The sequence below is a fragment of the Engraulis encrasicolus genome, chromosome 7 (genome assembly GCF_034702125.1).
Source record: "Engraulis encrasicolus isolate BLACKSEA-1 chromosome 7, IST_EnEncr_1.0, whole genome shotgun sequence".
Lineage (NCBI taxonomy): Eukaryota > Metazoa > Chordata > Actinopteri > Clupeiformes > Engraulidae > Engraulis > Engraulis encrasicolus.
In genome coordinates this window covers 52,188,119-52,203,759 of record NC_085863.1, presented here as the reverse complement: position 1 = coordinate 52,203,759, position 15,641 = coordinate 52,188,119, and the positions used below count along the sequence as shown (strand labels likewise).

The 15,641-nt window shown below is 48.9% G+C and overlaps 1 protein-coding gene across 4 annotated transcripts in view; it reads left to right on the top strand.

The window, feature by feature from the left end:
- jade2 (jade family PHD finger 2) overlaps positions 1-14,711 on the top strand; it is a 173,104-nt gene extending 158,393 nt beyond the window's left edge. For all 4 annotated transcript variants that reach the window (XM_063203926.1, XM_063203925.1, XM_063203927.1 and 1 more), the window contains exon 13: positions 7,399-14,711. In XM_063203926.1, the coding sequence (XP_063059996.1) occupies positions 7,399-8,528 (1,130 nt within the window). In that variant the 3' untranslated portion in view covers positions 8,529-14,711. The remainder of the gene's footprint in view (positions 1-7,398) is intronic.
- Positions 14,712-15,641: the final 930 nt, after the last annotated feature.

Here is a 15,641-nt window from a genome sequence, read left to right as displayed (position 1 = left end):
TTCTACAGACCTCATTTCTCTACACCATCGTCGCTAACCATTTAGCAACGTAAAAGGTTGCCAATGGGAAATGGCATGCATGCAGCCAAGTAGGTTTCTAACTTAGTTAGCAACGATGCTTTTGAGAAACTAACCCCTGGTCAGGGTGATGGATCCACACCGAAGTGTGAAGAGTCTAAAAAATGCTGGGCTACACAGAAAATAGCATGCAATCATTTGGAAATAAAGAGGAGTGGAATGTTACATGTTCAATTCTACAGCTCTGTACAGTTTGAGACCTCGGATAGTAATGCCCAGCATATGTTTGGGTGAGTGTAAGTCACTCCTGTGGCTATGTACCAAGACCAAATCATCTCTCTCTCTCTCTCTCTCTCTCTCTCTCTCTCTCTCTCTCTCTCTCTCTCTCTCTCTATCTCTCTCTCTCTCTCTCTCTCTCTCTCTCTCTCTCTCTCTCTCTCTCTCTCTCGTCCCTTCCTTCGGTCTGAGCCATCCTATCTGAATACAGGCAAAAGACATTTGCAAAAAAAAATGAAAATGGGAGTGGAGCACCAATGTGAGCCGTGCCAGGGGTTACCAAAGTTCACATCCAGTGGCTTTGAAAATGTGTATGTGTATGCAGAAAGTTTTTTTCTTGTCTTTTTGTGTAGTTCCCCTCCCCAAGGGGTAGGACACTGAGTCACGGGTTAAGATAAAATGTTCCGAGCCATCAGCATCAGTTCCACGTGACCAGCTAATGTCACATGTATTTGCCTATGGATGGCATCGGTCCACCATCCCTCTCTTTCTCTCTCTCTCTGCCAGCAGTGGTACAATAACACACAGAGACGCCTGGAATCAGACACACACACACACACACACACACACACACACACACACACACACACACACACACACACACACACACACACACACACACACAGACACACACACACACACACACACAGACACACACACACACACACACACACACACACACACACACACAGACACACACACACACACACACACACACACAGTCTCTCTCTCACTCTGTCTCTCTCTCTCTCTCACCTGGTCTTTCACACACACACACACACACACACAAACACACACACACAAACACAGCGTGACGTACACTCGGTTAAGCACACACTGTTCGAGGAAGTGCCCCTGCCCCCGTTGTGTTTGGTCTGCGTGAGCGACTCCACAGATCTTATCTCCACACCTGCCTATTTTTAGATCAGTGGTTGTTTGTTTAGTGTGACTGGTGGGTGGAGGGTGGTGGGTGGTGGTGACGAGGGTTCGGGTGGTGGTGGTGGTGGTGTAGAGGAGGAGGGGATATTCGGAAGTCATCAGTCAGGCGTGTTTCCATGACGAGCGTCTCTTCTTTTCTCCTCCTGTCTCCCCACTGTGAAGGGTGCACGCGCAAGTGTGCGCATGCAAGCGTACGTGTATGTATGGACGCATGTCTGTGCGTGTGTATGTGCGTATGTGTGTGTGTGTGTTTTTAAAGCAGCCATCTGCTCAGTGTCACGCTGACTGCCGAGGCGTGTCGTCGGGGAGCAGATGTTACGCACACCTACTATCACAACCTGCTCCCACTCCGGGAGATTCCTGTTGGAGATGCACAATGTCACAACTTCACTCCCTCTCTCCCTCTCTCCCTCTCTCCCGCTCTCCCGCTCTCCCTCTCTCTCGCCACCTTCTTCCGCTGCTACACCTCTACACCTGAAGGAGCTTTCAAACCGCCAGAGAAAGAGGAAGAGGAGGTGTTGGCAGGTAGTCGGAATGGGTTGTCGTGTTCACATTGGAAGTCATGGTATTGCCGAAATTTGGTGCCTGATCTGCAACTGTAAAAAGAAATGGTCCCGCACACTGTCCATTCCAGTTTCCATACAACATTTCGGTCATGTGAACTTCTTTCAGATCAAGTTGTTCAAGTTATTGATGAAAAGGCCAATTTTGTAGACCACTTTGCAAGATGCAAAGATTGCCAAATTTGTTTTGGTAATATTCCATTATGTAACAAAATATAATCTCTCTTAAAACTTCAGGAAAGCCCAGCCGTGGCTCTTAACAGCTGGCCACTGGACTGCTACACCGGCGGGCGACTCGGGTACAATTCTGGCCTGGATCGTTTGCCGATCCCTCCCCATCTCTCTTTCCCAACTTGCTTCCTGCCTCTCCTCCTCTGTCCTATTGGGAAAAATCAGAAGGCTTGAAAAAAACTTCAGGAAGTCTCTGGGAACCATGTGTAGTCTGTACCGTTGAAGCTAAGCTAAGCTAAGATGAAGCTAAACCTAGGGTAAGAGAGGGTGAGGGTGGGGGGGTACTGCTGGACTTGATGCCCAGTGATAAGTCACGGTAGTGCCCCCCAGGGGCCGGCACAGCTAATAGATGACCCACACAGCACATACATCTCCATACATCCCCTGCTATGATGATGTTTATGTCATGAGGGCTGCTCTATTTATTGTTTTTGAAGAGAGACATCTATTCAGCCAAGTGACTGGTTAAAGAGAGAGAGGGGTATTCATATTATGTCGGGGCATGTGCCTGTGCCTGTGCTGGCCTTGGGGAGGGTTGGGAGGGGGGAGAGAGCCCCAGTGCCAACAGAGTCCTCTTCCCCAGCATCAGGATCAGTAGGAACACAGAGGGGCTCTCTACACAGCTCAACTCTGATTTCACACACACACACACACACACACACACACACACACACACACACACACACACACACACACACACACACACACACACACACACACACACACACACACACACACACACACACACACACTATCGCTCCCTCGCACGTTCACACACACAAGCATGCAAATACACAAGCCTGCTCTATCATGCCATTGCCCACATCTAGTCCCTCCACCCCTCCAGCCCATGGTGTGTGTTACCCAGGAGACCGTTGGCACCTGAGGGCCGAGTGTAGCAGAGTGGAGTGAAGTGTTGGGGCAGGTGGGGGCAGGCAGGCAGGTGGGGTGGGGTGGGGTGGGTGCCATGGGAGAGGCAGGCGGGCATAGCAGTGTGCAGGGGGCAAGTGTGTGTGGTGTGTGGGGTGGGGTGGGGTGGATGCCTTTGGAGAGGCTGGAGGGGGAGCAGGCAGGAGGGTGGAGTACTGTTGGAGTTGGCAAGCGGTTGGGGTGGGTACTGGAACAGGCAGGTTGGGTGGGGTTGGTAGCAGGGCAGGAGAGGGGTAGGCGGGTTGGTAGCGGGCAGGAGAGGGGTGGGGGAGTGGGGAGGAGAGGAGTTGGGGGGGGGGGGGGATGGGGGAAGTCGGGTGGGATGGGTGGCTGGAGCAGGCGGGCAGACAGGAGGGTGGAGGTGGGTGCAGTTGGAGAGGGCAAGCAGGCAGGCAGGAGGGTGGAGGTGGGTGCAGTTGGAGAGAGCAAGCAGGCAGGAGGGTGGAGGTGGGTGCAGTTGGAGAGGGCCCCGCTGCACAAACAAATGTCTGGCAGGCCCCCAGCAGCACATTCCTGGCCCGCAACTAGCGTGGAACTCACTCCCCTCACAGGGCCTGGGTGTCCTGCCAACAGACTTGACCCCCAACACACACACACACACACACACACACACACACACACACACACACACACACACACACACACACACACACACACACACACACTCATGCTCACTCAAGCAAGCAAACACACACATTGACAAATGCACTCACACAGATAATCACACGCACACATAGGCACGTACACACATTAAAACACACACACACACACAAGCATTTACACCTGCATGCATGCACTGAAAACGCATACATTCACTTACTGGTGTACACACAAACGCACTCTCACGCACAAATATGCACACACACACGTACACACACCTTCCTGCCCACACAGTTGCCCTCTACAGTGCCATGCTGTGTCATGGAAAGACCAGAGGCAGGCAGGAGGCAGGCAGGAGGCAGGCAGGAGGCAGGCAGGAGGGAGGGAGAGAGAGAGAGAGAGAGAGAGAGAGAGAGAGAGAGAGAGAGAGAGAGAGAGAGAGAGAGAGAGAGAGAGAGAGAGAGAGAGCGAGAGAGAGCGAGAGAGAGAGCGAGAGAGAGAGCGAGAGAGAGAGGGAGAGGGAGAGGGAGAGAGGGAGGGAGGGAGGGAGGGAGGGAGAGAGAAGCAGGCAGGAGCAGGAGGGATGGAGATGAAGAGGGGGGATAGCAGGAATGGGCAGGATCTCATAGGAATTGCTGCTGTTTTAGATGTGAGGGGAGTTCAAGCATTGCAGGTATAGATGGTAAAACCGTCGCAGTATAGAGAGAGAGAGAGAGAGAGAGAGAGATTCACATCCTGGTCTCCTCTGTGCTACTGCTCAGTGCTGTGTTTTTTTTCCGCCGTGTGCCTGAGAGAGATGACTAACCCAAAAATATGGAAATGGTTGTGCAGGCCCCCTGCAGGTTAAAAGCACACATTGTTTTTCTGATTTATTCACACTGACTGTCCAAAGCAGGTCTGTTTTTGTCCCCTCCTCCTTCTGCAGTAGTGGGTGACTATGCATATCCAGTCTAGCAGCACCGCGTTACCACCAGCCTGTCCATATTTTTTTTCACTATAGTGCTCTCCCACTAGGAGACCCTTCTCAGTTTCTGAGTCTGGCTAAAGCTGATTTTTGCTTTTTGCCTCCTGGTTTCAAGTCAGCTGTAGTTGGTTGGAGGTTAAAGCACAATGGTTTAAAAATTCACACTTTTACTCCCTATCCACCTGGAAGGAAGTCGTACACCTGCAGGGCTGTAGTAGGCAGAATTAAAGGTTCAAAACGGTCCGCAGGGCTGGAGTGGTCATCTGGCATGTAGGGCATTTTCCCGGTGGGTCGACAGTGTGCATTGGCCGATACTTTTTGTTTTTGTCGGTTTGTTTTTTTGTTTCCCATGGAGACCGGCCCTCAATTGAGATGGGGCAGCCCATCGGTTCCACCTTCACATAATTTAAAGGGGTATGCCACTATTTTGGGGCTAAATACAGTTAAAATTGTTGGCCAAGGTTTATAAACGCGGTAAAGTGTCTTATTTTTCATGTAAGCCGTTGTCTTGCTTTAAGACAAGTTAAAAGAGGGAGTATGTCGCTAAGCTAGTGAAAGTCAATGGATCCGTGTAGCATGTAGCATGTAGCAAGACAACGCTTAACATGAAAAATAAGACACTTTACCACCTTAATAAACCCCAGCCAACGATTTTAACTGTATTAAGCCCCAAAATAGTGGCATACCCCTTTAATAGACAGTGGACTGATCATAATATCATAGAAAAGCAGAGGGCGGTCTATGCCATAAATGCCAGGTGTGTTTTCAATTCCAGTTCAGCCCTGATAGTAAGTGTAGTGCAGAGTCAGAGAGGTTAAGTGGATGATGGTCTTGGCTTATAAACCTCCAGTCGTGATCCCTCATGCTCCAGTAGAGTTGAAGTTTAGCTTGCTCTCCGTCCGTTGACGTTCCTCTGAAACGCTTCCTTTCTCCAGCTGTGTGTGTAGTCACCAACAACAGCCAGGGAAGCAGATACGAGGGGGGACAAAGGGGTCAGTCGTTCCAGGCCTATGGGGATGGGGTGAGGGGGGCGCTGAACGGTATTTCCATTACATTGTATTTATTGAGAAGGGGAGTCCCTTCAGATGACTTTGTCCTTGGCCCAGCTAAAGCTGTTAGCGGCCCTGGCAACAGCAGTGGGTTTCTAGCCTGAGGACAAAGAAAATCAACTTCAACATTTTGCCAACCATGACATTTTCCCATCCACAAAGAAAGCCGGGCAAAAAAATATTATGATGTTATAGTTTTAAGATTCCAGCTGCCGGGCGATAATAGATATATGATTATATCTAGTTTCTGGTGACAGATGCCTTGCCTATGCGCTCTAATGGCATGCAATGTCATTGCCGTTAGCAGTTGGCAATAGTTGGGAATACCATTCCAATGCTGTGTGCTGGAATGAATGGCAGTGTGCAGCCCTGCTATAATGGCCAGGGGCATATGTGCACAGACACGTACACACACACAGTACAGCAAGCCCCGCAGCTCACACCCCCACACACACACACACGTACACACACACATACAGTACAGCAAGCCCCCACAGCTCACACACACACACACACACACACACACACACACACACACACACGCATACAGTACAGCAAGCCCCGCAGCTCACACCCACACACACACGTACAAACACACACTCCACCATGGGATCACAGAGTGCATATGTCCCCTCACAGTCTCTCATACACACACACTCTCTCTCTCTCTCTCTCTCTCTCTCTCTCTCTCTCTCTCTCTCTCTCTCTCTCGCTCTCTCTCTCTCTCTCTCTCTCTCTCTCTCCCTCTCTCTCTCTCTCTCTCTCTCTCTCTCTCTCTCTCTCTCTCCCTCCCTATGGGATCATAGAGCGTGCATGTACTCACCGTCTCTCTCTCAGTAAACACGCTCTCCATAAGCATATAAAGTGTACCCTCGCACACTCTGTGCACACCACTCCGACCCTGCTGCTGCGGCGTGGGGGCTTACTTTAACTCCTGAGCAACTCTCTGGGGGCACAGCACCTCTGCGTTATTAAGTGGCACTCTCACACCTCTCCTCTTTCACCCTCCCTGGTCGCTACCACCTCACCTTCACCATCCACCGCAGGGTCCATCTGCCGCCTCCCTCCCTCCCTGCCTGCCTACCCTCCCTGCCTCCCCTCCTCCTATTTATTAATTACAGTCATTAAAGCCGCCCATCAGGGCTTTCATCTGCGGCCCCATATTGGGACCATGACACACGGCTGGCCCTGCGTGAAGGCACTTTAGAGCGCCAGCCGGGTGAGTGGGTGGTTGGACGGGACTGTGGGGAGGTAAGCAGGCTATGAATTTGTTGATGCCGGCCTGCTGTTTTTAATGTTTCTTTTAGAAGGGGGAAATAAAATCTTAAAATGACCGTGCACCCTTCTTTTTTCTTTTTTCTTTTGTGTGTGCTGTGAAAACCATGCCAAATGGAGAGGAGATGACGCCAGTGTTTGCCCAGGAAAGGCGCAAAATAACGTTCAAAGTGTATCTCGGATATTTTAATGAGGCATTTATACATTATTCAACATTGTTCCACATGTGTCTGCAATGTAACTTGTAAAAGTATGACATGGTTAAACCAAAAAAAGATGAAACTCTGAGGAAATGGCATGTCACGCTGTAAGCTCACATGCTGTAAAGGTTAATTGAAATCTCAGCAGGAGGTCTGACCTGGGTGTATGTGTTTCTCGTGTGTGTGTGTGTGTGTGTGTGTGTCTCTCTCTCTCTCTCTCTCTCTCTCTCTCTCTCTCTCTCTCTCTCTCTCTCTCTCTCTCTCTCTCTCTCTATCCCCCATCTATCTATCTCTCTCTCTCTCTCCCCCCCCCCCCTCTCTCCCCCATATGTATGTGTGTATGTATTTTCTAGGCGTGCCTCTGGACGGCTCCCTGTTCGACAGCTGGCTGGCCCAGTCGGTGCAGATCACGGCGGACGACATGCTGGGCCGCTGGACGCTGCAAGGACCCGACTCCCCCTCCTCCTCCCCCACCTCTCCTTCCCCCACCCTCACCCACACCTCCTCCAGCCACCACCACGGCACGCGGCGCGGCGGAGGAGACACCGCCGCCACCACCCCCTCCACCACGGCCGCCAGCCTGCTCTCCCACCAGCTGCAGCAGGGCGAGCAGAACCTGCTCAAGCTGATGATGGACCACTCCATGCAGTCGGCCTGGAAGACGCCACAGCTGGGCCGCAAGGTCAAGCCAAGGTCGGGCTCCTCGTCCTCGGCCTCGGCCGTTGCCGTCACCGCCGCCACCAAGCCTCGCGCAGGACGCCCAGCAGCGCACAAGGACTGCAACGCCTCTTCGCCCACCTCCTCGCATGGCTATAGTGGTGGGGGTGGTGGTGGTGGAACTCCCGGGGTGGGGAAGGGGGGTGGGGTGCGGGCGGTGTGTGAGGATGGTGGTGGTGGAGGAGCGGGACACGCTGGGGGTGGGAGGCGTGGGGAGAGGGTTCGAGCCTCCAGAGCCTTGCTCCACCACCACAACCACCATCATCACCATTATCACCACAACGCCACGTCCCGCTACACTGGCTCCCCCGAGGCCCCCACCGTGGAGCCTCTCCAGCCCCCCACATCCAAGATGGACTCCTGCCACATCTCCGAGGAGCGAGGCGGCTCGTGGCAGCAGCTAAACACAGCAGTGGAAACGTCTGCGTCGGCACCCAACCCCCCAGAGTCCTCCACCACCACACCCAACGGCACCAAGAGGCCGTCTCTGCGGCCTCGCTCCACGCGACAGGGCCGCTCCCGCTCGAAGGGCACGGAGTTTCTAGAGCCCGATCGAAATGGGGTCGGAGCGGAGGAGCCGGCCGTGTCTGCGGTGACCTTGAGCGCGTTTGCCGCGGCCTCCGGCACCAACGGTTACTTCTCGGACGCTGACCGAAACGGCGCCGCAGACTCGCGTCCCCCCGCCGTCGCCAGCCGCAAGCTCCGCCTGGCCCAGTTGCATGCTGGGAATGAGGAAGTGTTGCGACGCGGCGTGCTGGCCTCTTGAGTTAGGCCGGTGGACAGAACGGGAAGGAAGGGTGTATCTCCTGCTGCCATGGTTACAGGCACCACACCACACCACCCACCAACAGCAAACCCACCAATCTGCTCTCAGTAACAGTGTCCACACAGCTCCAGACTCTCCTCCGTTTTGCTTACCTTGTCTGTCCCAATAGACTGCTTTGTACAACCAAATCTGTATAACCAATCCTGTCAAATCTGCTTCACCCAGGAGCTGTTGTCTGTTCTAGTCCTAATAGGTGGTTTTAGTCCTTTTGGCTGCATTAAGGCAACATAACCATTTGTGCTTTTGAACCATCAAACAAACAAACAAAAAAGGAAGGAGAAATTTTATGTTGGAAGGGAGATTTTTATGGGGAGAATGGACCTCAGCCTAGCTGTCGCCATTTTCAGTTTTTTTAAAAAATTTTAGTCCTTTTTGTTTGGATGGTGAAGAGGACATGGGAAGCCATGTGATGTGTTCCACTGGCAGCTTTTCTCTAACGGGGCAGGAAGCCCTGGGTTCAAAGGGGAGAGGATTCATTATTATGGGCATTATATATATAATAGATCTACATATACTTTAGCTGGTTAGCATTCGGTTCTTCCTCAACAGCGAACCTGAGGTGAGTTTTTGAGTTGGATACACTTAACAAGCCCAGTGGATGGTGTCTCATTGGAAGCCTTGCTGTTGTTGGTGTTGTTTGAACTTGTTGTACAGAGAATATCTATCAAGAGTTCTAAAGCCTATAAAAAAAGCACAATTAGTTCACAACAGGGACTGTGGAACATTGAACACTCACCGACAGACAAAAGACGGACGAAAGCAACTACACACAAACACATTCACACCTACACTTCTGTACGCATACACACACACACACTTAACGTAGACACACAAACACACACGCACACAAACACACACACACACACATACACTTAAGCAGACACACAGGTGTACGAAACCTGTAATCAGACACTCCTATAACACGGATAAAGAGGAAACATCAAAGCGAATACCCTTCTTGATTTGTAGCCTATTAAGTTGAAGTGGACGGTCTTTGATGATCCACACAGGGCACTCTGAACCCCCCCTCTCCTGTCATCCCCGAGCAGGCGTACACATAATATCAAAGCCTGATCTTCAATCTCCAATTCTTCTTTAATGACAAAGGTGCCTTCTGTCGTCCCACCCCCCTTAAACAAGGTAAATAATCATGTACTAAATGTTAAAAAAAAATGTTACAATCACAGGAACATTGATGAAAAATGGAAATCAGCAAATGAAAACAGCAGGTCCCAATCTTTTTATTGTTAGTGCCTATGGTATATGCCTAAAAAACGTATATGAATGCAGCATTTGCCATTTCTTTGTCAACCCAGCGACAAACAAACAAAAAAACAAAACAAAAATATCATTACCCTAAGCAAATTGCTGCTATGAAATGACGGAAAAAACAAAGACCATGCCTCCTGTCCGGGAGTAAATCATAGGATTCGTGTGTGTGTCTCTAAACCCAATAGGTGAAAATCATGCTCTTTGTAAATGGCTTTGTGCTCATGCATTTGTTTGTCTTTTTGCAAGTTGTATTTTATACTTCTAGTGGTCCATGGTATTTTCTCAGGGTTAAAGATATGAGGTTTGAAAAAAAAACTCAAATCGAAGAGAAGTGAAGCAGATGTTTTTCGTGTTTTTTGTACACCGACGCATAAAGAAAATGCTCCTTTGGCAAAAGTCACTGTTTGAAATCTGACTACTGAGGGTGTTCTCTCTGAGCTAAAAGGCTGTTTTTTATTGTTTTTTGTTTCGTTCCTTTTTGGTGTTTGTTTCATGTTTTTTTGTTTACTTTTTTGTAATTGATTTCCGCTTCGCCAATGCCAAAGATCAGTGCGTTGACCACAGCACCATGTAAAAAAGCTCTCTCTCTCTCCTGTCAAGAAGCAAAACCTAGCACTCACGTCGATACAATCCAAAGAGAGAGAGAGCTCTGTGTTTTCATCTTCGAGCCAGCAGGGTGCGTTTTTGGGGGGGCTGCACCCTCCCTCGCTCCCCATTCCCCACCAAGCGCACCAGGAGTTTGTACTAGGGTTTGCATCCATGGCCCCCAAACCCCTTTACCGCTCTGTCCCTCCAAACCCCAGCAGTGCATCATTAAGCAGGCGCCCCTCCCCCATCACAGGGACAGGGCTGCCAATAGCTGGACCGTTGCATCATGAGCCACAGGGCACCACATACCGGTATACCACACCACACCTGGCTGCACGTCCGTATTGCCACCCGAACTTAAACACCCCAACACTGTTACTTAATCAAATACCCCAACACCGGCACTTAATCAAATACCCCAACACCGACACTTAATCAAATACCCCAACACTGTTACTTAATCAAATACCCCAACACCGGCACTTAATCAAATACCCCAATACCGGCACTTAATGGTCAACTTCCCCAACTTTGGCACTTATGACATGCCCACCCACCCCAACTTCTGGCACTTCTGGGTTCTGTTCAGAACACAGACATTACTCTGGTTTCTGTCTCTCTCTTTCACACACACACACACACACACACACACACACACACACACACACACACACACACACACACACACACACACACACACACACACACACACAAACATTCTGAAGTGTTTCTGTAAGGACATCAGTCCTTCAGGACAGTATTACGGTATGGCTGACCAGATCTCTGTCTGGTCTGCTCTGGTCTATATAGACTCGACTCGACTCCGCTCTTTAGCGGCGGTTAACTCGGTATCAGTCTGTTGGAGTCAAGGGGAGGGACTTCACTGTATCCCCCTTGGCCCTTCAGAGCCACCCATCCCACCCCTCTACTCCTCCACTGGTGGCAAAGACAGCGACTGGGCCCATCACTGGGGTTCAGTACTCATGAACCGTTTAGTAGTGTTTTAGGTTTTAGTTTTGGTTCAGTTTTTTTTCTTACATGTAGTCCATGTAGCCAGGTTGCCGATCCGAGGTTTTGGACGGTCACGTCGTAGAGAGCAGATTCAGTAGCCGCAGTGTAACAGCTGCTCACAGAAAAAAAAAATGGTAGACTTGACTTTTACTTCAACTTTTTTGTCAGTTCCGTATCTCTCATTTTTCATTTTATTACCTTTCATTTTTGTTGCAAGTTGTAACTGGAGTCCAGTGATACTGCAGTGTGTAGTCTCTGGATAGGGAAGAAGCAGAGGAGAAGGGCATATCCCATTGTAACAATTTACCACACTGGGACCAAGGGCTCTTTCTCTCTCCTGCTCCAGCCTCCGCTGACACCATCTGTGAGGCAGCCATAGTCCCGTCCTCGGAGCTACACTCTCCTAACTACTGTACCAGGCCTGTGTCCATCAGCTGTTTGGTCTCGTACGGACTTAAACTCCAAACTTCGTCCCGTACTACAGATGTTAACTCCAGGCTGTAGTGGAACTGCCATGTATCTGGGTTTTTTTTAGTAGCATCAACAGTTATTGTATCATACCGTACTACTACTACTAGCACCGCTGTTAAACCTTCCCCCTTTCCAACCCCCCCAGTGTAAAAGGCTTGCCTAGCTGTTTCATACCGCTTCAACCATAACGTCCTACTATAACAATGACTTAGTACTCTCACTCTCTGTCTCGAGTCTCTCTTTTAGTCCGAACGCTTCCGTACTGCCGCATGTGCTGCGCCTTGGCCTCAACACCCACAAACCAATGCTTCCTGTCTCCTTACAAACCCACACCGACCACCGCACCACCACCATTGGGAAAAAGCACAGCAGGGAGAGAGACTATTGCTGGCAGTAAAGCGCCAAATTATGAGCTGAGAGATGATTTATTGAGTGTAGGGTACGGAGTGCGTTCCCCCATTCAGCAAGGGGGTTAGTGGCGTCAGGCGAATTCCTCTGGTATGGACCCGTCACCGCAGTCCCAACCTCTGGGGCTGTGCAGGGGGCCTCTTCTTTCTGTCTGATTGTCAGGCCCTTGGAGTTTCAGTGATGGTTAACCAGGATTCATTACTTACCATTCAGCGGCACACATTCCAAATGATCTGGGTTGCATTTCTCGAAAGCATAGTTGCTAACTACGGTAGCTACTTTGTTAGTTGCAATGCAAATTTCCCAGTGGCAACTACCCAAGTTGCTAAACTACGCTTTCGAGAAATGCACCCCTGGTTTTACCTGTCCAGTTCAACCAGGTGATAGCGCTTGATTGGGCAATCACCTTGCTTAACTGTACAGGTAAAACCAGGTGATTTGGAACGAGTTGCACTGGATTGTAAGCTAATGAGTCCATGTTGCCCATCATTGCTGAATTCCTCCAGATGGAATCCCCTACTCTCGAATGTGCATGATGGGAGAGGCTGCAGAGCAGGATTCTGGGTAAATGGGGCTCTCCTGTGCCTTCATTTGTGTCTTTGGCAGCTAGAGGTTCTTGCACACTGCTCACGCAACGGCCATCAAACCCCTAACTGTTTCCAAAAGCTGGCAGTTTGGTGGTTGTTGACAGTTCCACAACAGCAACGTTCAAGCTCCACTTAACACTTCCCATGATTGAGAAAGACTGACTTTTTTGGAACCTGTCAGAGGTAGTTACTCCATCCAGAGACTTTGGTTGGTGGAGCGTAGCGATTCAACTACAGGTTGCCTGTTGTTGATTGTTGCCATTTTTTCAGAGCAGTGTGCAAGCATCCTCAACAGGCACAAAAGGGAACCACTGCATTCAACCACTCGCATTTTCTCGTACCGTACACTTGGTCAGATCTCCACCTGTCCTTTCAAAGGAAAGGCTTTTTGTTTGCTTTTTTTGTTTCTCTTTAGCGTAAGGACACTGGTACACAAAGTTATTGTGTCCAGTCTTTCGGAAGTGTTCTTAGTACGGTCGACTCTCTAGCTGGTTCTGTTGTATCCTACTGGCTTTGGCATTTGAGGCTTTGACCCGACCCGACCTGACCCCTGACCCCAGACGCTGACCCAACCCAACCCAACCCGCATGCACCCAAAGGCCTGCTTTCAGGTCCAATCTTTGCACTCAGCTGCTGCACTATGGTCAATCAATCAATCAATCAGTCAGTTAGTTAGCCTCTGTCTTCAAGCCAAGAAGCGGGCGCAAACTTCCATGTATCATGCAGCACTGTGCTTACTTTGCCTAAAAAGCCACCACCACCAATCACCAATCCTGCCCCAACATCCTCCATTCTAAAACAAAACAAAAAAAACAAAATACAAAAACAATCTGATTGGGCCGTGCCAGCAGCGTGTCATCATTCCGCGCCAGGCCCACTTGTTTTCACTCTTCTGTCAGGCACATTTTCATATTCAATCAGCAGATCACGCTCTCTCTCTCTCTCTCTCTCTCTCTCTCTCTCTCTCTCTCTCTCTCTCTCTCTCTCTCTCTCTCTCTCTCTCTCTGTCTGTCTCTCTGTCTGTCTCTCTATCTATCTATCTATCTATCTCTCTCTCTCTCTCTCTCTCTCTCTCTCTCTCTCTCTCTCTCTCTCTGTCTCTCTCTCTCTCTCTCTCTCTCTCTCTCTCTCTCTCTCTCTCTCTCTCTCCCTCGCTCTTTAGACGTGATTGGGAGCCACCAACGGGGCCTTGCCATCACACAGTGGGGCAGTCCCCAAACATACACACACCCGCACCACATAACGTTCACCCCCTACACACACCCACACACACCCACTCGACCCCCTTCAGGCTCCTGTCATCGCTGCCGTGTCTCCATTCCTCACGCGTTTTAGGCTCTGCGTCAAAGTTATCGATATGATAAAAATATGAATGTTGCAGGAGTTTATCCTTCTGTGTTCTTTGTTTCAAAGAATGTTGTGCCATTTGTTAATAGCAGAGAGAAATATTGAACATATATTGAAAAAAAGAAGAGCTATTATAAATTATTTTTTTGGCTTTTTTTGCTATATTTATTTTCTTGTATTAGAAATCTTCTTTGTAGGAGGAAACAGACAAAAAATGTATTTTTCATTAGTGCAAGAACCTATTTTTTCCTTTTTGTACATTTTTCCATGTTAAGCAATCTTTGAAGCAATATGATGTTTCGATGTTACTATACCTGCATGCTGTTTGTGTTGCCTTAACGACGGCTGTGTCTACTTTGGCCCCTCCCACCTGCCCATCACTCGCCCGCACTCTGGCGTGGTTGACCAGTGCAGTCAATAAACCAGTGCTTTCTGTGTACCCACTGCCTCCACTGTCTCTCTTTACACACTACAATTTTTGTCATTTCAAGTGGCAACTAATCGCAATGTAATGTCATTTTTAAGCCTCACATATTTAACTCTTCACGTTCAACTGTTACTCAGGGTCATCTCTTGAGCATATGTGCAGCCAATGAATCAAAAACATTTCTGTGGTCAATGAAAGGCATTGTATCTTACATAGTACTGCAGCTAAGTTTATTGTATTGTATCACGTAACAATGCATGGTATACTTAAAATGCTGCATTGCGTTACATACTTGAGATTACACATGCTTGACACCATCTAAAGCAAATTTGTTTAGCTTGGTCTCATCAGACCACACAACATGGTTCCAGTGATCCATATCCACACACATTCCATGCATTTCAGCATATGAACATTGCTTATTTACTATAGCCTATTCGGTGCATAATACAAAAGACCAAAGACCACACCCAAAAGAGCACACCCACTAATAAGAAATTATGAGCAATCAATGAATCAAGTGGTTAGGTAGCCAACCTGGTAGTCTAGGAGCCCAGCTAGAAAGTACAGAGTAGAAAAGAAAACAGATGTCAGTCAATAGGACTTTACTGTATGTATGATGTATTTCATATGGGTTATTGATTATTTCATAGAAGCCCCTAACACTCCATATTGCATTCAGGACTTGACAGATACACTACTTGAAAAAAGTTTTGTCACCTATACATGTTTTTGGAACAACAGCTATTAACCTGACTTTCAATTAATCACTTAACTTCAAAAGTCGCTCATATGAAAGCTACAAACCCTCCCAAAAAGTTTTATGTACAAAAGTACATTTTCTGCACCAAAGGAAGATTAGCCATGTAATGAACACAGCAAGGGCAGATTTTCACCAGACAAAAGTTTTGTTGTCTATAGAAAATAATGTGAAAATTAGCA